Below are 23,342 nucleotides of genomic sequence, written 5' to 3'. Positions count from 1 at the left end.
AAAATTTACAAAGAAATTAATATGTAAAATATTTGTATAACATGTTGAAATATGTTTGAAATAACAGAAGAGAAAGAGAAAAAAACCTTTATCATTTATTTTACAGATGTAACAAGTACATATTTTTGGAGGTTTATGAATCTTGTCATTTTGGTCCATCATTATCAGGTTTGGTTTCAGTGGCTTCAATCTTGACCTGACTGCTGAGTAACCTTTGCTTTTGGACACTGTTCCTCACACCGTAGCCAAAGTAGATAAGAAATCCTGTGCAGGACAAAATCATATTATATTATTATGTTTCACAAAAATGTATGGGCTTGATGTTACTATTGGCAGCATTTCAGAATTTCCATACCCCCTGCCATCCAAACAGCATACCGAACCCAGGTGTCTCCACCCAGTTGAACCATTAGATAAATGTTTATAAACACGCTCGCCACAGGAAGTAAAGGCAAAAATGGTACCTGTGGTCATAGAGACAGATATGTACTACATGAACATTGACAACTTGTCATTCAATTTTGTGTTGTGTTATGATGATTCGATGTCTATATTATTTATCCTATCTTCAAGAACAAACGTAATTCTTTACATTATCTCAGGTGCATTGTGATTTGTTGTATTGTTGGAGATGTTGCAATGCTGTGCCCACCATGAAGTAGGCTTTGCTTGTGTTCTGTGGCTGCCTCCAGATAATAAAGGTAGTGAGTAACATTATGACCAGAATCACAGATACACTCACAACACTCCAGACCTCCAGAAACAACAAAGATCTGATAGCTTTGCTGAGCAGCAATGACAGAATAAGCACCAACACCACTGCAAGAGAAGATACATTTGACGTATTTCTACCCGAGCTCTTACAGTATATATTTTTCACATACAAGATAGTTTAGATCCCCAGCCCTCACCTATAACAACTGTGCAGGTTGTAACTGTGTTTGAAGTTTCCTTGGTAGGACTCGAAGGAGGTTTTAAAAACCCAAACGTGGAGGTTGTAGGTGTGCGCAGATCATTTTCTTCTGAAGGTGTCTCTTGATATCTTGAAAGAAAAAGCTTTTCGCTTCAAATATTTGCATCACGGTACATGGGGTCAGAGGGAAATGCGGAGCTGGGAATACAAACCTAAGTACGAGAATACAAATAGCCACAAGTGTGTAGGAGAAGAGAGTTCCGATTGACATCATATCAACCAAAGCCTTCAGGTCAAATAAAAGAGCCATTATTGCTGGAAAAAAAAGAACACATGATTTCCAGGCCTTTTGTGTTCTGAACAAAACTATGCATCTGATAGAAGTCATGTGATTTGGCTTAGTTTGTTATGTGTCTTTATGTGAGAGATGGAAAAAATTTATGTGATTAAGCTTTTGTAGTGCTGTCAAATCGACCAATCCGTTATACGTGTGCGGTGTGCATATTTGTATGTATATATGCTTGCATACACGTAAATGTTTATACTGTATATAAAGACACAAATAATTAAATAAATATACGTGTATTAGGGCTGCGCAACGATAAGTCGCGACTAAAAGTTTTTGTTTACATAATTTATGTGTGTTCTGTGTATATTGTGTATATTTATGTATATATTAATTGAAGCATAGTTACAAAAACTATTATTTTTATATTTACAAGTATATTTAATTTATTACATATAAATACTTAATACATAAATATTTTCTTCTTTAAATTAAAAATGCATGTGTATATAAACACACAAATATTAAAGACAACACACACAAATATATTATGTAAACAAATATATACATTTATATTTCAATAAAATTAGCATTATGCATAAATAAAAAATTTTTTACTCGTATTTCTTAAAAATATAAATGCATTTTTAGGTATGTAGTATTGATAGTAGGGATTGTGCCCACTGACATGTTAAAGAAAGAGCCCAGATGGCGTCACTTGAAGATTATGTGAGGAAGTCTGAGTTCATTAATGTGCTTTTGTCATATTTTGGAGTATCTGATGTGACAGCTGAAATGGCTCGGGGAAGAGATGAGGAAGGAACGTGACTATTTTTCTAAAATGTTGAATAAACATCAGAGAGCATATTCTACTACTGAAAAAGAAACATTGGCTCTTGGTATTGGCAGTACGCCACTTTGAAGTTTATGTCTCTAGTGCTTGGGGTGATTTGATGGTACATACCGATCATAATCCTTTGGTTTTTCTTATCATTTCTTGACCGAAGTTTCAGACTCGAATCAGTTTCGTTGGAGTCTTTTCTTGCAACCGTATAGCTTAAAAAAACAGGCTGGCAAAGGATAATGTTATGGCAGATACCTTATCTAGGATGCCCGCCCTTGATCAAAGAGTTGAGTGATTAAGAATACAGGAATTATTTTGTAAGGTTCTTACTGTTATAAGGTTGTTTGTGAATACCTGAGACATGACGACTGTAATGTGATTGCTGTATGTAACCTTTTAAGAAGATTTGCAAAACAAAAACGAGAGTTAAATTGGTTGGCGATGTTAAAAAAAGTTATTATAATTATTCTTTTTTGTTGAAGGGGGAGGAATGTTAGATAGGTTGTATAGGTAGTAGGGATAGTGCTGACTGACATAAGAAAGAGCCCAGATGACGTCACTCTAAAAATGGTAGAGCACGCCACAGATGTCTCCGGCATCTAATTCCCTAGTGTGTCCACTTTGTAAACAACGTCTTTTCCTTTGACATTTTTATTACCGCCACGGATTATGATAAAAACATGGTGTATAAGTGAAAACGAGAGTCAGCTGTACGCGCACCGGTCTCGGATCACGGAGGAGATCGGGAGCATAAGAGGAGGAGCGACTGGACCGTCAGTGAGAAAGGACCAGGCCTGGCTTTAAGTTATGGTTTGTGTGTGTCTATTTACATTTTATTTATTAATTAAAAGTTGTTTTATGTTCGCCGGTTCCCGCCTCCTTCCTTTTATTGAACTGTGTTATAAAGTGCGATTAATCGATTTGACAGCACCAATTTTGGAGATAAAAGCTTTATACAAACTCTTTTCTCATTTCTCATACCTGCCACAGTGCCAGAGGATAGCGTGGCCACCACCGGACTTTGCCGTAGACTGACTTTACACAGAGATTTAAACATGAGTCCATCTCTGGCCATGGCAAACAAAACTCGAGGCATCGGAAACATGGATCCTAATAAACTGAATTGAATAAATGCTTTTAAGATAAATCTGATCTGTCCTGAATACATTAGCTTTGATTGTTTACCTTGTCGAAAGAGCGCACAGGGACCCAACCGCCACTGCGTATTTTGCGGCAGCCCAACCAATGTAAGCAAAGGCCACAGGCAGGGGACTCTGAGTACTGAGACGGTAGTATGGCATCATCAAGGTTAGTGCAGCCGAAACGCCAAAGTAAGACAGGAAACAGATGAGAAGAGAGGCCACGATACCCAAAGGAATGGACTTCTGTGGGTTCTTTACCTCCTCGCCTGGAAAATAGTTAAAAATCATGACTTATTCGTTTTTTTCCAGTATGTTTTTATGAATAATAGCTGTTGTTCAATGTACCTGTAGTTGCAATGCAGTCAAAGCCTACAAATGCATAGAAACATGTAGCTGCCCCTGCCAACGTGCCTTCAAATCCAAATGGAAAAAAGCCACCCACTCCATACTCAGACGTGACATTAAAGGTTGATGTTCGGTTACTTAAAAAATGGTAAAGAACTAAGATATTATAAGTTTATAATGATATTATGTACTGTAAACATATTGTTTATTGCAGCAATAGGTGTGCTAGGTGGATCCAATGCTAAGTTTATGGTGGAGAACAGAATTTGGGGGTGTGATTTTGTTTTGCAATCTGTAAGGTAAAATAGGTGGCCTTGGCTTTTTTAGCCACACTTTGGTACAGGGACAGGCAGATTTTAAACATATCAAAGGAGATTTGCAATTTATCATGTTTCCATTTTCTTTCAGCTTTTCTACATGATTGCCTCAAGGAGCGGATATTTTGATTTACCCAAGGTATAACTCTGACTTTGGGCTTAATACGTTTGGAGGGGGCACATGTATCTAAAATATCAGTCCACACATTCTTAAGAGCTTTTAAGCGATCTTCCGCATTTTAGTCAGATAAAGACATATATAGCAACTCAGTCATCCTAAAGAACCGCTGAAGAACAACTGAAGCAGCAAGATATGGTTCTTCATGGCATTTAAAGTTGTTACCCATATGATTCAGGGCAAGAACCACTTTTAGTGCTATATAGCACCTTTTTTTAGAGTTGAGGCAAATCAAGCTTACTTGAGCGTTGCTGTTGCATTCAGTAAAATATCTTCAGTGATGAACCAGTTGTCCAGTTTTCCCTTGATAAAGCCAGATATTATGACAAATATTAAAACCAGTACATTAACACTTGTGAATATCTTGTTTACTGTGGTTGATTCTTTCACACCATATGCAAGAAGACCTGAGGAAAATGAAATAATGTGTAAGACATGAGATTGAAATTAAAGGGTTTATGAATTAGTCAGAGTATATTTTTTATAGTCAGATACCAGAAAGAATCATAATAAGACCAGCTGCAAAGAAGTCTGGGTAGGCTGCCAGGCCAGGCAAGCCCATCGCTGCATGCTTGTTAAAGTAATTGGCCATTGCATTTCCAATGAGATCATCAAATGTACCGCTCCATGCCCTGGCCACACTTGATGTGCCTAGAACAAAATAAATGTTTGTTTCTGCTTTATGTGAATTTTTAAATAAAGCCAAACATTTAGCCAACATAAAAGCACAAATTTACTCTTCAAATCACCTGTTTAAACCTTTTCTGAAAGTTTACTCACTTTACGGAAACCGCATAGAATCCTGTCATGAGTATAGAGAGAATATGGCAAGCCATAAGGGCCAAAAATGCCTCTCTACACACAAAACATGAGGTTCTGTCATGATCCTGCCAGTAGACCAAGAGAAACATGACATGAGGCAAAATCATGACAGAATCCCCTCCTTAAGGAGCGGCCTCCTGACCCTCCTCAAGGCTACAAAAAGGACGGGACAGACAGTCACATGAACAAGAACAGGGGAACATGATAAATACGAAAACCAAAAAAGGGGAGCACAATAGTGTCACGAAATGGTTTGGACAGAACCCAGATGCAGGCAGACGAAGGTATAACAAAAAAACTTTATTAAATCAAACACCCGCAATACAAGACGAGAAACAGGGATACTACCGTGAGCGTTGATAGCAAACACTAACATCAGACAAAAGATAATGCACCAACACTGAACAGAGAGAAACTGAGACTATATAAAGGGAGACACTAACGAGGAGTGATTACATGGGGAGAGTGGTGACAGGTGATTGGAATGAAACCATAACGAGTGAAACAACTACCAGGTGATGGGAATAAAATCCTAACGAAGGTGAAACACAAAACAGACGATGGGAATGAAACCCTCATGAAATTACAGGAGATACGAGGGTGGGGCTGAGAGACATAACAGGAAGACACGTGGCATCAAGTAACAACATAAAGCTACATGTCTCCACACATAACACAACAGAAACCCGAAAAACGTGGCAATGTCATGACTCTGCCCAGGGAGCTAGAAAGCTCGAGACAGGAAGGACAGAGTCGTAACATTACCGCCTGCGGAAGGGCAGGTCCGGCCGCCTGCTGAGGGGGAAGGTCCGGCCGCCTGTGGAAGGGCAGGTCCTGACGCCTGCGGAAGGGCAGGTCCTGACGCCTGCGGAAGGGCAGGTCCTGACGCCTGCGGAGAGGTAGGTCCTGACGCCTGCGGAGAGGTAGGTCCTGACGCCTGCGGAGAGGCAGGTCCTGACGCCTGCGGAAAGGCAGGTCCTGACGCCTGCGGAGAGGCAGGTCCTGACCCCTGCGGAGAGGCAGGTCCTGACGCCTGCGGAGAGGCAGGTCCTGACGCCTGCGGAGAGGCAGGTCCTGACGCCTGCGGAGAGGCAGGTCCTGACGCCTGCGGAGAGGCAGGTCCTGACGCCTGCGGAGAGGCAGGTCCTGACGCCTGCGGAGAGGCAGGTCCTGACGCCTGCGGAGAGGCAGGTCCTGACGCCTGCGGAGAGGCAGGTCCTGACGCCTGCGGAAAGGCAGGTCTGGACGCCTGCGGAAAGGCAGGTCTGGACGCCTGCTGGATCGCTGGCTGTAAACCCGGCTGGAGAGCCGGCTGGGCTGGGTTACGTGCCCCCCTCCGTTGCCTCTTCCTCTTCTGCCGAGCCAATTGCCTGGTAGTCGGCTGGAGGAAGGAGGTGAAGGACGGGGCTGGCTCCGCGTTGGAGGCCTCCGAAGAGGACCCCCAGGACTCTCTCCTTCCACGCTTGCCCCGAAGACTGGTGGTTGGTGGAGAGGTTGCAGGGTCCGAGAAGGTAGTCACGACTCCGAGCTTCAGGGCGAGCCCCTCAGTGATTGTGCCAAATGGAGAAGAGACCCTCGGTAGGACGGAGACCCTGGGCTCCGGTCGGCTCATGGCGAACCGGAGTACGCCCTCAAAGTCAAGAGGTCTCAGCCTCCTCATCTCCGCTGACGATAGAGGAACCCTGAGGCCGCTGTTGAACGCCGCAGTCACCCCCTCCTCCCCGAGGAGCACCTCCCCTGCGGCCTCCAGGAACCTGTCCAGGTACACATCCAGGTCCAAGTTCCCCTGGCGAATGCTGCAGAGGGGACCAGGGTGTGGAGACCTTGCAGGGAAAATCGCCGCCTGCTGGGTTCTTAGTGGTTGGTGCATTCTGTCACGAAATGGTTTGGACAGAACCCAGATGCAGGCAGACGAAGGTATAACAAAAAAAACTTTATCAAATCAAACACCCGCAATGGGGAAAAACAAGAATAAAAACACACTAGAAAACAAACACTAGAAACAAAATGTTCACAAAACTGAAACAGGAAACAGGGTAGTCCAACAAGACGAGAAACGGGGATACTACCGTGAGCGTTGATCGCAAACACTAACATCAGACAAAAGATAATGCACCAACACTGAACAGAGAGAAACTGAGACTATATAAAGGGAGACACTAACGAGGAGTGATTACATGGGGAGAGTGGTGACAGGTGATTGGAATGAAACCATAACGAGTGAAATAACTACCAGGTGATGGGAATAAAATCCTAATGAAGGTGAAACACAAAACAGACGATGGGAATGAAACCCTCATGAAATTACAGGCGATACGAGGGTGGGGCTGAGAGACATAACAGGAAGACACGTGGCATCAAGTAACAACATAAAGCTACATGTCTCCACACATAACACAACAGAAACCCGAAAAACGTGGCAATGTCATGACTCTGCCCAGGGAGCTAGAAAGCTCGAGACAGGAAGGACAGAGTCCTAACAAATAGTCCAAGGGAAGGGGAACACAAGAGTCCAAACAGGGGAAGTCCAAACAAGAGGACTACAGGGGAGGCGGGACTGGATAGCCGGTAGACACGGACAGTATAGAGGTCAGACACGGACAGGATAGCTGGCAGACGCGGACAGGAAAGCCGTGCAGACACGGACAGGATTGCCGGCTGGAGTGCCGGCAGGGATCTGTGGCAGAAACAGGATTCCGGCGGCTTCGACCCTGGCGGTCTCCACCACTCCCACAATGATCCCTCTGTCTGCTGTGTCCTGTGAGGGCTGGTTCATTCTGTCATGATCACGAATCGGGGTGAGACAGGGACGGAGGACCCAGACGCAGACAGCAGGTAAGGTTAACAAACATTTATTACAAAAAGACAAAACAAAATTCCACGAGGGGCAAAACAGGAACAAGGGTATAAACATAACACACAACACACAACACAGAAACAGGAACAGGGACTAACTAAACTAGACAAGAGTCTAGTCTTTAGATAACAGGAAAGTGACAGAGTCCTACATAAGCAACATTTGAAACATTTGATCTATGGTTTGTTGTTTCCATATAACAAAACATCTATTTTCCTTCTTTAAATTCTTGTTTACCGATGACATAGGACAGTAGTAAATTCCATCCTGTTGTGAAAGCCCACACCTCTCCTACTGTCACATAGCTGTACAGATATGCAGATCCAGTTTTAGGAACCCTTGCTCCGAACTCAGCATAGCAGAGGCCAGCAAAGATAGAAGCTAAAGCAGCAATGAGGAATGAGATGATGATACTTGGTCCAGCTAGAGTACGAGCCACTTCTCCAGACAGCACATAGACTCCTGCCCCTAAAGTGCTGCCCACTCCCAAAGCAACCAGGTCTAATGTGGTAAGACAGCGACGGAAAATGGAGACCTCACCCTCTGGTTCCAAGGGCTTCTTGCGACACAGGCCCCTCAAGAAAGATTTTATTGATTGCATTGTCTGCTAGGCGAATGAGAAGTCGGTTATCATATTTAGTTAATTATAACATATAATATGAGATAACCAAATTGTTTTCCAAAATGTTCGTTTTTTTAATCTGATATATATATATATATATATTTATATACAGTATATCATGTCATTTTCATCTTATCCTTTGACAACTAATGTGTATTCTCCCAAAGTACACCCCAAAAAGCTTTTTGTAAACTGTGCATATCTGTTCATCTTGTCATTAATTTGGGATTTTCATAAAATTTCAAATAAATAATCTGCATTACATTTCCACTTTCTAAATCACAATATCTTCATATCTTTATTTGTGCCGAGAATTTATGAGAGAATTCCTTGATTTGAATTCCTGGTCCTCTAAAACAAATGCAAACAGCATTAAAATAAAAGATTATAAATAAACAGATTGTCATTAATAAAACATATCGACATGCCTTTGTTAAGTATTTTAATCCTTTTTTACATGATTTCTGTCAGGACTTTTCCCACAATGTATTGGTTCCTATATGCTACATAAAACAATAAGAGATGCAAAGTGATGGACACCTGACTGCTTCTTTCCCTTTAGATTTTCAATAAGTCTGAACAGGTGCCTGTTTGGTGAATTTATTAGATAATTATTAGGAATGCAGAAGCTGACTGACACACTTTCTTTCTGTCTGATGGCTTTCTCTAATCTGCCAGCAGGAGATTTAAAATCCATAATCCTACAAGGAATGCAAGAAAGTACAAAACATGCAAGAAAGTATAAAAACGTTTTTTTATAGTGTAAAAATACACCTATAAAATGAAGGCATTTTTTTGATTTCTTATGAGAATGCTTTTTTAAAAAGTTAACGTTTGTAATAATTTATATTTGTCAAGAAATAACTGTAGAGTATGCAATTACATTTATTTAGGCATGTTTACATAATAATAAATATTGTTTCCTACCTTATTTTTTCCAGAGATGTTTGCAATCTGTGTCTCCGTGGTGACTAAATATATCTGCCCCTTTCACATCAATGAAGCCAAATGATTTTTACAAGGATATATACAAGAGTGGCTTGTTTGACCCACCCACTCAATGGCCTAACTAACAAAGTACCCTTTCTTTCCTGCTTTTCAACCGGCCCCATAATGTGCTCATATAATTGCTGTCAAGAAGACACAGTGTGAGAACACAGAAGATGAAATTCCATGGTGAAATCTAGATACTTTTATAATATTGCCGTGAATTTTTATTGCACGTTTATTCACGTAAGAACGTTAAGGGCTACATATGAAGAATTTGGATCCAAAATGAGAACTCGTGTTTTTTTATTACCTTGTTTTTATTGTGTAAGTTAGCTGTTTTTTGAGTTGTTATGGCTTAAAGTCACCATAAAACAGAAGTTGTGATTGACTTATTTTCCGTATCGAGTGAAACGGCTTTTGAAGTGAGATAAAAATCAAGGGCGGGCTTTTTTTTGGCCTTCCCTTTTTGATTGGTTTGTTGTAAATTGGACCTGGAGGGGAGGACTAAAAATGCCCGGCCATTGGACAGTCAGTATAATCCTACCTCTTTCTTGTTGCTGACGTCATTTGGTGAAGAGTTGTTGTTGAGAGGAGGAAGATGAATTGGAAAACAAATAATGGTGTGTAGGGATAAATAATTGATTTTGTAAAACACTTATCATTTTCCTGTTTGATTGCATGGTGAACTTAAAAAAAAAAAAACTACCTGCAGTTTGATTGATATCAATTGTAATGCACAAAACATGATTTTTATATATGGAGTTATCTAATTTGAAATCGTCACCAAACATGTTGAAGGTCTGCACTGCGCTTTTTGGACAATAGATGGCAACACAGTGCGATCTTATTTCTCTAAACAATGAATTGGAAAGTTAATGGTTTTGGTGATCTTCTATTTAATTCATGTAATGGTTTAGCAAAACAGTTTATAAATATAATTATAAACAGCTTTATTTGGGAAACACAAGGTCGTTGTTCAAAAGTCAAAAGTCTATAAGCAAGTGACCTGTAAGAGTGACTATACTGTATGTTTTAGCTCTTTGCTGTCTACTTCACTGTGCCATTCTAATTTTGAATTCCTCACCCTCTTACCGGAATGAACCCAAAGGCTGGGACAAAAATAGCAATGTCACAGTATTATACCCAGGCTAAGCCATTGGATACCAAGAGCACATGGGCACACTTTCATATTCACAATTTTGGGTGGTTTATAACACCCTTGTACTTGCAGTTTTTCATTTTCACTTCATATAAACAGTAAAAGAAAGACATACATGCCTAAACGTGGCTCAGGCTGCATATTCAGACTTATGTTATGACTAATATCCAGACTTTGTCCCTTATGATATAATAGTATGCACTTACAATGTGTTTGTTTCAGAACACAGTGTTGTCATAACTTTGGATAATGTTTATACACAGAAGCCATTTTCCTTATTTTATATGGTCAATACTAGATAAATAAGGTGACTTGAAAATGATGTTTAGAGCTCGATGTGAAATAAAACAAGAAATGCTATCTGTTTAAGCCTTCAATTTTCGTGCGCTTTTGTGCAGCTATATGCTGCACATTTAAGGTTTTCGCTTTGCAATTTATTACGTCATACAGCGCATTTATCTTGTAATTTCTACTTTATTTTAACATGCATGTGTGACTCTATAACTACTCTTGATTTCTCATAATTTGGTCACAACAAAGGAGGCCTGGTGGCCATAATCCAACCATGCATCCAGTGCGGTTTACTGCGTACCTGTTCATGTTTAAATGAAAAGTAAAATGTAAAGAAATCTTGGTTCCAGGTTATTTTGGTTATTCGTTTTCTGGTGCATCACAGATTTAGTTTAGACAGCAATTAATGAGGTGCACTGTTAAAATGTGTGTACTGCGTCGAGAAACTAAACATAGTTTGAAAATAAATATTATAATAATATTATATCTTTAATATCTACATATGATGTGTGTGTGTTTCCTGCTCTTAATAAACATTCTGATTCAGCTCGTACAGTAACCAGAGCCCCTTGCGTGCCGCATTTACAGATCATATGGTGCACTGCAGCTGATGCTGTCTAGAAACACTAGCGACTCCTGGAAACCATGTGATCGCTTGGTCGTAGTATTGCCATGCCGCATACATGTCACGTCATATTTGAGAACAGGGTGTCACGATACGTCAACGGTGGGCATTACGTCATAACTGGTAAAGCTGAGATAAGCGCACTTAAACGCGCCGCGTGTGCGTCAGAGAGGAACAGCTGATACCCGAAGACGTTTCTCAGCAAGACCACCGACGAGCAGACAGCGGACCACTGTTAACTGGAGCTTGCGACTCCGTGTTCAAAAGGTAAAAGTTTGAATTACATGTTTTTCTTATCGTTTTTATTTTTAAAAATCGTTATTGAGGCGAAATGCGACGTTTGATGTAGCAATGCGACAATACATGTAACAGTATGTATCACTTTAATAACTCGAATTGGCACGTAAACATATTATTTTTAAGTAAAACTAAACTTTTATACACAGTCAGTTCTATAGAAAGCGTATTGAGGACTCAAAATATGAAATGTATATTGTAAAGCAAAGGTGCTTGCAATAGAGACTTTTCTGTATCTTATAAGGTAGATTTTAATTAATTTTTCATGTACTTTATTTCAATGGTATGGCTGGTAGGGTGGGGCTGTTTTATATGTCTTTCTCAGACCTTGAATGTATTCCTGACTGAGAGAGAGAGAGAGAGAGAGAGAGAGATGGCTATTTTTGGAGTCCACTGACACGCTTTAAAATCTTAACACTGAAAGTGTTTGTAATTTGTCTTTTATTTTCGGAGATTTCTGACTAAAACCCAGATGCTGAACCCGCAGAGTGCAAAATCAATTATGCTTACACAGGAGATTTAACAGGGCCCTATGTAAACCGTCATTGTGCTGCATATTCAGACAGTCGCGTGCACCCCAGTTTGCCATTATAAAAGGGAATAACCCCTTACTGGAGATCCCTGTATCATAGAGAGTTCCCTGTTCTGTTCTTGCCATAATATGGTAGAGAACGAGGGTATTATAGTGTGGCTGTGTGTATTCAAGAGTATCCTGTGGAAAATGTGGCTTTGCATGATACCCGTGGCCAAGAACCTACTCCAAAAAATCAGCCTATTGTACTTAGGAATGGTTAGAATTAGGAGGAATTGATTTTCCTGGCAACAACCATGTTCTTGTGTTAGTTTAATTTACAAATATAAAGAAACACGTTTGGAGGTTACTTAACACGTTCAACTTATGAAAATACTTTGCAAAATGTTAGCTGCAATGTGTTTTGAATTCAGATTCCTCATAAACTCATCTTAATAATGAGAACACGATATTACGTTTCATTTCTGGTTATATATGCAAAACTGCAACGTGAAAGTAGTTAACAACTCTATGTCTCATTGATGTTTCTTAATTGCTTTCTAGGTTCGAGACTATCATTCCATTGCCAACCAGCAACTAATCAAACATGGGAAAGGTAAACTGAGACTTTAACCTCAATGTCTTTACATTTAATATTGATGTGATTAGATACCTTGTTGTATGTTTAAAGAATGGCTGCTAAGACATGGGACCAATCTCGTTTTTCATCTATTGTAATGCAGGTAGTGTAAGATTTCAGGGTTGCCTGTGTTTGGAATTGAGGAGGTCAAGAAATCACTCATTAAAAAATAAGATCTGTTCATGGCACTAATGCAGCAATGCACACCAAAGGTGATCCTTTGTCGCCCTCTTTATACACAATTGTTTCTTTCAAATTTCAAAAAATAATTTAAAGAACAATTTAAAGCAAAATTACATCACAAAAAATGTAAGCATTGTTTAGTTATTTCATTTTACGATTGCATTTCAATATATTTTTCTAGCTAAAATACTCGGGATTTTTATTGAAGCCTCCCAATGACAATGTACCGCAAAAGATGCTTCTGTCCGGATGTGTGTTTGGCTATATGACTGTTGCTAAGGGTCTGTTACTGTGGACGTGGATCCCCACAGCTGTTGTGCTGAGCGATAGCTCCGGGACAGGCCTTGAGCATGGGCAGAGAAGCATTCAGGGGGTGGACTCTGGCTTTGTGCCCTTATACGACGACGTGCCAGAAAGAAAGCATTATGGGAAAGAAAGTAGGCAGACCGAGAACATTGAGCAGAGGGGCTTTGGAAATGCAAGTCATGAAGGATTTATCCACTGTCTGGTGCGCCCTGGACGAAAAATGTACCCCTAGATTTAATAGGATCGAACGTGTAAGGTTACAGACATTTAGTTTTGAGTTGCATGCAAGCTTTGGCTCTCTCCTTTCTTTCTCCCCCCCCTCTTTTTCTCTCACGCACACACACATTGCTCTATGCTGCTGACCATAACACAACTGCTGCATTGACAGGTGTCAGCTGTCCACTCTGAAGTCCTGCCTACATTCAAACTAAAGCTCCGGCATACACACAAGAGAGTATATAAGGCAGGAGTAAAGGCTAGATGAGGGAGAGTCTGATTGTACGTGTCATGTTTTATTTTGGGAGCATATATAAACAAATCTCACCAACCCGTTACTCAGATCATAAAGGAATCTGTGTTTGAACCAGCTATTACATGTCGTTGCAGTCCTCCTGAAACCTCCGATGTCCAAATTCACAGTTTTCCAGGAAATGGAAAAAACACTGGACTTTTTAAATGATTAACTACTGTGTTGTCAAAGTGGTTACTTAGTTAGATATTTGCAAAAACCAAGTGACAAACATAAAGGGTGTCTAATAATAATCATTTATGGAAAAAAAATTAATCAAGAAATATGGAGATCGAGATTTCAGGAACACAGCAACTATGAAGATTTATCCACCTAAAATATGTACGACTTCTTTTGATATCAGGTTATAAATATATAAATATACATATGCGGTCATTGAAAGTGATTTTATATGTCCATGAACACGAATCAATAGATTGTAAATTCCGTGCCAATTCCACAAACTGCCTTGAGACCATGTTGGTTGGCATCTCTCTTATAGGAATTCAGAGGAACAATCACAGACCACCCTGACTTTGATGCAGGCAGCGATGCAGAGGCTCTCTACAATGCCATGAAAGGCTTCGGTGAGTGTCTGAACTTCTTGTATAGAGATATTCACTGACAGGTGGGATACTTCATATGATCTCATTACATTATGGCCTGTGCGTCACAGGAAGTGACAAAGAGGCCATCATAGACCTCATTACATCACGGAGCAATGCTCAGAGGCAGGAGATCTGCAGTGCCTACAAATCACTCTATGGCAAGGTAGTGGAATCTTCACTAGATAAACAGATTTTTAAGCCATTTCATAGGATACAGCAATTGTGACAGATTGACACAATTTATGTTTGCTTTATGAATTCTACAGGATTTAATTGATGATCTTAAATATGAGCTGACGGGGAAGTTTGAACGTCTGATCATTGGTTTGATGAGACCCTCAGCCTACCATGATGCCAAAGAGATGAAGGATGCCATTAAGGTAAGAAGTAGATATTGTATGTCCATTTAAAGTGTGCAGTTCATGTTTGATTGATGCAAGTTGGCTCTGTGTGTTGTTTTTGTGTAGCATTTTATTCGGTATCCTATATGTTATAAAATTTTGTTGAGTTTGCTAGATTTATATATCCGTAAAAAACGAAATGGTTTATATATCAATAGCTATTTGTGTAAGAATAAATCAGTTGATGACATCAGCTGTCTTATTTACTGCGTGTTTCTTTCTACGAATTTGTTTTGGCATTGCTATCATTAGGATGCGGTAAGTGATTTTCCTTAGTAAAGTATAGGGCCACAAAATCTAAGAAATTATTTGACATTTTTTGTAAATAATTTTAAAGAGTGAAGCCGATTGAAGATTCAATAATAGAACACATTTCCAAATGAAAGAACACTGAATCTCTTTAATCTTACTATAAACAGCTGCTTGTTACCTCTAGACCTGCTGTCTTATGTTAAAATAATAACACCCCTCTCTGTCGATCACCCATACTGTATGTTCACTGTTGTTTAGTTAACCAGCATGACCAAACTTATTTTTCTCTGGATGACTATAGAATCTTAGCGTAGATCTTCAAAATTCATCATTTGGTTGGTTTGACCTAAGCAATTGACTTTCACCCTGTATTTCAAAGGGAGCAGGAACAGATGAGAAGTGTTTAATCGAAATTCTTGCTTCAAGAACTAATGAGCAGATTCTAAATCTGGTGGAAGCATACAAAGATGGTGAGTTTCAAGATTTGGTTTCAGGAAGATACTCCTGAGCTCTCATTTCACCTGACAATGTTTTTATGTGTTCATAGCCTATGGCAGAGACCTTGAAGAGGACGTGGTAGGGGACACATCTGGACATTTTAAGAAGATGCTGGTTGTTTTACTTCAGGTCAGGGAAATATTTATGACTATACATCAAATATATATATATATTCATATTTTTAAACCTTAGATTTAATATTGATCTTCATATTGTTCATTTGTTTATTGTTCATGTTGTGCTATTGTCACATGCATATTAAACCAGTTGTACAATACAAGGTATACAATACACTATATTTAGAAATTGGTTTGGTCTCTGTTGAAACTCTTGGGGATTCTGGGGCTTTTCAGGGGACCAGAGAGGAAGATGATGTTGTGAGTGAAGATCTTGTGGAGCAGGATGCTCAGGTGACCTGTTTATTTAAAAATTAATGAAATTAAATATCCAGACAGCCTTTATACAACTTGACAACTGTGCTTTCGACCTTGAGTTCTGAACTTGTATGCACTTTCTCACTATAGGACCTGTATGATGCAGGGGAGGCACAGTGGGGCACAGATGAATCAAAATTCATCATGTTGCTTGGAAACCAGAGCGTGACCCATTTGCAGTTGGGTATGAGAACCATGGTCACACATACTGTATATATTGTACATTTTCCTACACATTCCCCTAATAAACAATCACTCCTGTGCTTCTCAAAATAAAACCAACATGTCATTGTTTTAATCTCTAATGAAATAAAAACAGAGTCATTAAAAGTTCACCCAAAAATGAAAATTCTGTGTTCATTTACTCACCCTCAAAATGTAATTTAATAAGTTTCTTTGTTCTGATGAACAGCGAGTGCTTTTAACCGAACAGTTCTTGGACACCATTGACTACCATAGTAGGACATTTTTTTTATACATTTCTTTGTTCTGTTGAACACAGAGGATAATTTGAAGAATGTGGGAAAGCAAACAGTTCTAGGACACTTTTGACCACCAAGAACTGTTTGGTTATAAGCATTCTTCCAAATATCGTTCTCTGTGTTAATCAGAACGAATACGTTTTGACAGATTTAGAACAACTCGTGGGTGGGTAAAGGATGACAGAATATTTTTGTGTGAACTGTTCCTTTAAGATGTATTGAAATATGAACGTTATTCAATGTGTTACATTGTTGTATGACATAACAATTTAATTTTCCTAATGTGTTATCTAGTATTTGATGAATACCAGAAAATTGCTGAGAAATCCATCGAGGACAGTATTAAAAGCGAGCTGTCTGGAGACTTTGAAAGACTAATGCTGGCTGTCGGTACGTATAGGCTTCATAATGCATAATGCAGTATCTATAAAATCTTCAAATTCTAACATCTGCTACCTTGTTTGCTTTCATCAGTTCAATGTATAAGGAGTAAACCCATGTTCTTCGCCCAACGTCTTTACAAATCAATGAAGGTAGATGCTTCTATAATGTTCCCCGCAATAAATCCTAATGGGGTAAAGGTCTCAAAGGTCTGTTTCTTTATTCTCACATCTCTCTGCAGGGGCTTGGCACGGCAGATAACACCCTGATTCGCATTATGGTATCTCGCTGTGAGATCGACATGCTGGATATCAGAGAATGTTTCCGCCTACGCTATGAAAAATCTCTGTACAACATGATTCAGGTTAGTGTATATACTGTGCATAAAGAATGTGGTTTCTTTACGGTTTGTAATGTTAATATTACATTCTGTCCTTTGTGTGAACTCCACAGGATGACACATCTGGGGAATACAAGCGCACACTGCTGAAGTTGTGTGGAGGAGACGATGAGTAAGCTTTTTCTGAACTCTTCTGAATTTTTCGTTGCAGTAACTCTGAAAAGGTCAAAAGAGGGAGACATTGCACCATTATAAAATGCAGAGCAGTAGAGTGTGTGGTCTGCAGTTTTTCCTCTTGTTAATTATTTTATATAAACAGCCTCATGGGTGCATTTGATTTAGTTTAATTTAAACATTGATGTTAATGTTAAATTTCAGATTTCACCTACTCTTTTGTGTTTATCGAGCGGTTACTTTTCAAAACACAGACGTTTAAGGAGCTCTTTGTTTCTCAGCATTGCAGGAGAGTTCTTCCCTGAGGCTGCACAGATTGCTTACAAGATGTGGGAGATCAGCGCCATGACCAAAGTCCAGGTTGGAGTCAAACACACACCATCAGCACAACGCTGTGGCACGCATCATATTACCCTCTAATGATCCTGTCTCTGTTCCGGCCAATCATCATGTCATGAACCCTCAGCAGACAGAAGAGCTTTTGTCCAGGCACAGATACCATCCCAATGCTGTTCATTTCATTAATCTAAGTCTTGATTTACTGCCAGTTCCTGTGACACTCGGTTCAGCGTAACACAGAAATCTCATCTTGTGTCTGTATGTGTGCTTGATGCCTGCAGTGAAAGATCACTGTCCACATATCTCAAAGCACTTTATCTGAAATAATTCTTTTAAAAGGAATTTAATGAATTTTATATATTTTTTATGCTTTTTTGTACAGTAAATGCCAAATGTTTTTACAAACTGAGGGATGTAATGAAGTTATATTAAAGAGGATTTTGTGATATAATCGACAGCATGTCACAGATGTCAATAGATAATTTAAATATAAACATGATCAAAAGTAATTGTTTTGGACTTTTTGTTTGAAACGATAATTGTTTATGTTTTCTAAAAAAAATCCAGTTAAGAGGCACTGTTAAACCGTCTTCGAATTTCGACCCTGCAAGTGATGCCCAAGCTCTGAGAAAAGCAATGAAGGGTTTCGGTGAGTATTTTAACTTTGATCGCATTGAATGTTACTGAGATTTGAATTGAACCTGTGACTTTTTTATTTTCAGGCACTGATGAAGAGACAATAATTGAAATTGTGACACGAAGAAGCAACGAACAAAGGCAGGAAATAAGACAAGCTTTTAAATCTCTTTTGGGACGGGTAAGACACTGTTCTTTGTACTCCGCTCTAAATGATTTCATCTGCGATATACCACTTTGGTTGAGTCAATTATGGATGTCCAAGATGAAAAAGATAAGAAGTCTTAGTAGATGTGTATATTTAAGTTAATTTGTATGCAATTTACATGTAAATCATACATCGTAATAGATCCATGACAACCATTGACCCATTAACTATAAATGTGAATGTCCCTTTAGCATTTTTCTTACGTGTGCGATTTTTTTTCAATCAGGATCTCATGGCTGACCTAAAATCTGAACTCTCCAAAAACCTCCAGAGGCTTATCATGGGCCTCATGATGACCCCAGCAGAGTTTGATGCCAAAATGATGAAGAAAGCCATGGAGGTGTGCTTTCAGATCTCTCTTAGTCCTGATGGAAACTGTTTACGAACGTGTTTTATTATTGAAAGAACGGCTCGACCTGCTACTGTTTGTCAAACTGTGCATTTATTTGTTTACTGACGGTCAGTCCGAACTAGAGCAGAGGTGATGGGTTTCTCTGGGCATAGACTGTTAGTTTTTCATAAGCTCACTGGTCTGTTAAAGAAACCAACAGGAGAATCTTCTATCATTAGGTTTAAAGGGGCATTTAAACAGTATGTGTAATATTCATGGACATTACTTTAGTACAACTTTATTATTGTTCAGGATACTAACATGCAGTTGATTTTAGACAAATGTTTTTATTTCTCAATAGGGTGCAGGCACGGATGAACATGCATTGATTGAAATCTTGGTCACTAGGAGCAACCAGGAGATTATTGACATGTGTTCTGCATATCAAAGTGGTAAATAAACATGTTTATATTCATAAAAAATTGAATCTCCAGCAGGTGGCACCATATGTTAAGGCAAACAATATTTTGGGGCCCTGTTGGCCTATGGTGTATTTACTTCACAGCTATCATACAGGTTGTAGACTAATGTCTACTAATGTGTCTTTTTTTTACTTTTGTTCTTTTTTCATATACAGCATTTAAAAAAAGTTTGGAGGATGCCATCGCTTCAGAAACGTCAGGCCATTTCAAACGTGTTCTGATCTCTTTGGCACAGGTACCATCTACACATTTACATCACAAGACTAACAATTTATTTTTTCGGCTTTCATTTAAAACTTTTACTGGTGATGGTGCATTTAGGGGTGTCGTGAGGAGGACCCAGCTAACATGGACAGGGTCCTGGAAGATGCCCAAGTAAGTGTGATACAGTAATGTGTCTAGTGTTGTGTATTTATAAAGTACATTAATATTGCTTTATTATCCTGAGATCAAGCCGATGTCATGTGTTCCTCTCATGTTAGGCATTGGGAGACGCGTGCAATGCAGAATCAGATGAGATGGAGGACAAGTTTATGAGTATTCTGTGCACGAGGAGCTTTCCTCACCTGAGGAGAGGTAATGCAAATACAGGTGGCTACTGTACACATGCTAATGCATGTCATCATTTCTCCAGCCAACTTTCATTGTATCTCTACAGTGTTTCAGGAATTTGTTAGGTGCAGCAACAAAGACATTGAACAGATCATAAAGAAGGAGATGTCAGGGGACTTTAAAAATGCCATGTTTGCTATCGGTAAGCACGGTTGTACTTTGTTAAAATTACCATCTGTAAAAAGTACTGTATAGTGGCCATACATATATTTAACATCATTTTAAACAAACCTTTTCAATTTCGAAACAATAGTATACTCTTTAATATTAGTTGTCAAACTGGTTAAACACATCTATTTAATATGATTCATACTCTACATACTGTGCACTATATACCTTCACTAAAATGAGTATCTAGTGCACTAAAAAATCATATTGTGTTTATTATTATAATAATAAATTATAATAATATTGTGACTTGAGTTTTTGGGCCACTACACTATATTCACTGTAACCGCTTTGCATGTGATGTTTGAAAATATCAATGATGACGTCAAACTTCTGATCACATATGAACATATGACACAAATGTGATCTTTTTTAGCAAAAACAGCAATAACACGTTCTTGTTTTCCAGTGCGGAGTGTGAAGAATCAGCCTTCTTATTTTTCTGACCGATTGTATAAAGCCATGAAGGTACGTCTGCCTGCTTATGTGACATGGATTCCTTCACATCTACATGTGGCTGTGAATCTGAGGGAAAAAAAACGATTTAAGGCAAAATGACATCAGTCAGCTTTCATAAAAGTGATGAATTAGACACTGACTGAGAACAAGCTGAAGTGAGTAAGCCCTCACCGTGACCTGAAACCTAGTTTATGGTCTTAGTTTTAATAAGCCAAGCACACGTTTGATGACGGCGTGTCTGCCATTGAGTCAGGAACGATGATGTTCAGGCGTACTAATGAGTCACAGGCCCTATATGATGGGCATCGGCACTATTGCTGATGTTTTTCTTTGTAAGCATGGTACAGTTCAGCGGTCAGGCCAGAGACTTTCCTAAGCACTGTGACTTTCCCGCAGGGCCTGGGGACAGATGACAGGGCTCTCATCCGTATCATGGTGTCCCGCTCCGAGATCGACCTTTTCAACATCCGCAAAGAGTTCAAGGAGACGCACGACACCACTTTGCACGAATTCATCCAGGTAGAGGCGTTCGTTGTAAGTGGTGTGCTCCTCGTCTACATACCGCTTCCTGCATGCGAATTCTTTTAAGCGAGTTGTGTAGATATTGTGTGTCGTCTTACTGTAGGCGTTGCACATCCTCTTTTGGTTAGGTCGAGGGGAACAGAGTGTTTGACAGGTTCCTGTGGTGTACTCGCTCGACTCAGCTGTTTAGGAATTTCCCCCGCATGCTTGACTTCCTCTCAGTATGCTGAATCTGATTGGTGGAGAAAAGCGGAGACAGGAAATGTTTAACGACAGGTCTATACTGGCCCTGTTGTCAAAACTCCCTTCAAAGATCAATAATAGCTAACTTTATATCTCTATTAATAGTTTTGCTATGAATGTTGTGTCCGTGTGGGACAGAACCAACTAAATGGTTGGTATGATTTTAATACATTTACATGTAGTCATTTAGCAGACGTTTTTATCTTACAAATGAGGTAAACAATAGAAGCAATTGGAAATCAAACAAGATTGAAGCATTATTTTTATTGATTGATCCTAGACATTCAATATTTTCAGCTATATAAAGCATTCTGAGATTAAGTCCATATGCATCTTAAAGGGTGTTAAAGATATGCTTTAAACTGTGTAATGCTTTTTGTTTTATAAAATTGCACGTTTCATATCACTTTATTACTGTAGCCATTAACAGAAATAAAATAACCAGTTGATTTCACTGCTCGTACTGTTATTTTGAAAGCTTACAAGAACCTCATTGCATAATGCATTTCATAACAACTTAATACCGTTATGCAACACCCTTGATCCAAGCTTGTATGACTTTCTTCTGTTGGCTGCATAGTAGAAAAGTGAATCGTGACTGCAGTTGATGAGTTTTTAAAGGGATTGTTCACCCAAAAATGAAAATGTTGTTATCACTTACCCTCTTGTCATTTCAAACCTGTATGACTTTCTTTACTCTGCAGAACACAAAAGAAGATATTTTAAAGAATGTTGGTAACCGAACAATGGCGGTCCCCATTGACTTGCATTGGTTCTGTGACCATATAGAAGTGAATGGGTACCCCCGTTGTTCTTTAAAATATCTTCTTTTGTGTTCTTCAGAAGAAAATCATACAGGTATGAAATGACAAGAGGGTGAGAAAATAATGACAACATTTTCTTTTTTGGGTGAACTATCCCTTTAACTTTGTGGCCTGACATAATTCATTATTTAACATTATCGATCATGTCTCTGTCTCAGGGTGACACGTCAGGAGACTATCGTAAAACCCTTCTGATACTCTGTGGAGGGGAAGACTAAAGCTTCGACCTCTGTCGTCCTGGATACGGGACGGTATAAATATGCCTAGCCACCAGTGTTTTGTTTTCCAGCCCTTGTTTGTGAGGTGCTAGTCAAATTGTCCCTGTGACCTCTGCCACCATGCCTATGCCAAAGCTAGTGACCTTTGACCTATGCAAAAGCCACACCTTTTCGCTATGTTCCATGTGCTGCAATCACATGTTATGCAATGTTTTTTTTTACAGTTTTGAAAGCATTTCTGTGGTGTTAAGTGTTTTAGTTTACAGTATTAAACCGAACTGTCCTGTGTTCAAGTTGAAAATAAAGAAGTCATCCGTGTTGTTAAATGTACAGCCTTGTTGTTTTTTTATCTAGAATTAAAAATGATCTTGTCCTGCATTACTTAAACATTCTGTGTTTAACTCAATAGGAGACGTTTCTCACGTCTTTATATTATTACCGGTCCGGCGGGTCGATTTATTCAGATCAATCATCAACCATATTAACATTACAGACAGATAAGGAAATTCCCTTCTGTTGTCATCAATGTTAAATAGGAAATGTCTAGTTATAAATTACACATGGCAAATGTAATATTTAATTTTCTGCGTTACTGAAGTGTGAAGCAGATTTTTAAAGCTCCAACTTCACACGAAAATGGGGATGTTGGGAATAAAACAGCACTGAATCTCACAACGCTCCGACTTTGTGCGGCCCATCGTTTGAGCTCATTGCTTTTCATTTGGTCAATACACACCAAACCTTCATTAAATTTCACGCAAGTGCTATTTTGGAGATAATCTCTTGTGCTTCTCACCACCTCCAAGACATCCACTACATGATGTGGTTCTTTCTTCTCCACAACACAAAATGAGATATTTGTAGAACTGTTTCAGTTGAAGTCAGTGGGGGTCA

At 39.2% G+C, this 23,342-nt stretch overlaps 2 protein-coding genes across 3 annotated transcripts; one reads left to right on the top strand and one right to left on the bottom strand.

Moving 5' to 3' along the window:
* Window positions 1-75: 75 nt before the first annotated feature.
* Window positions 76-9,333, bottom strand: LOC306907494 (cationic amino acid transporter 2). The gene is made up of 12 exons (XM_079479614.1): window positions 9,254-9,333; window positions 7,942-8,308; window positions 4,521-4,676; window positions 4,267-4,432; window positions 3,531-3,667; window positions 3,229-3,451; window positions 3,025-3,161; window positions 1,126-1,228; window positions 912-1,042; window positions 653-819; window positions 356-464; window positions 76-264 (listed from the first exon to the last, which is right to left on the bottom strand). The coding sequence occupies exons 2-12, from the start codon at window positions 8,303-8,305 to the stop codon at window positions 146-148; spliced, it is 1,812 nt and encodes a 603-aa protein (XP_079335740.1). The 5' UTR covers window positions 8,306-8,308; window positions 9,254-9,333; the 3' UTR covers window positions 76-145.
* A 2,017-nt stretch (window positions 9,334-11,350) lies between these two features.
* anxa6 (annexin A6) lies at window positions 11,351-22,778 on the top strand. Of its 2 annotated transcripts, none has more exons than XM_079479612.1 (25): window positions 11,351-11,658; window positions 12,764-12,815; window positions 14,339-14,423; window positions 14,513-14,607; window positions 14,711-14,824; window positions 15,477-15,567; window positions 15,645-15,724; window positions 15,949-16,005; window positions 16,120-16,213; window positions 16,806-16,901; window positions 16,986-17,044; window positions 17,134-17,256; window positions 17,346-17,404; window positions 17,688-17,766; window positions 18,313-18,394; window positions 18,468-18,562; window positions 18,816-18,929; window positions 19,282-19,372; window positions 19,558-19,637; window positions 19,724-19,777; window positions 19,885-19,978; window positions 20,061-20,156; window positions 20,592-20,650; window positions 21,038-21,175; window positions 22,389-22,777. In XM_079479612.1, exons 2-25 carry the CDS (start codon window positions 12,807-12,809, stop codon window positions 22,446-22,448), a joined length of 2,004 nt encoding a protein of 667 aa, XP_079335738.1. In that variant the 5' UTR covers window positions 11,351-11,658; window positions 12,764-12,806; the 3' UTR covers window positions 22,449-22,777. The 2 variants fall into 2 exon arrangements, with proteins under 2 accessions (XP_079335738.1, XP_079335739.1); XM_079479613.1 differs by having other exon boundaries at window positions 11,433-11,658; window positions 21,038-21,160; window positions 22,389-22,778.
* Window positions 22,779-23,342: the final 564 nt, after the last annotated feature.

The sequence above is a fragment of the Barbatula barbatula genome (assembly GCF_947034865.1).
Source record: "Barbatula barbatula genome assembly, chromosome: 18".
In the NCBI taxonomy this organism is placed as follows: domain Eukaryota; kingdom Metazoa; phylum Chordata; class Actinopteri; order Cypriniformes; family Nemacheilidae; genus Barbatula; species Barbatula barbatula.
This window is presented reverse-complemented; position numbering and strand designations above follow the sequence as displayed.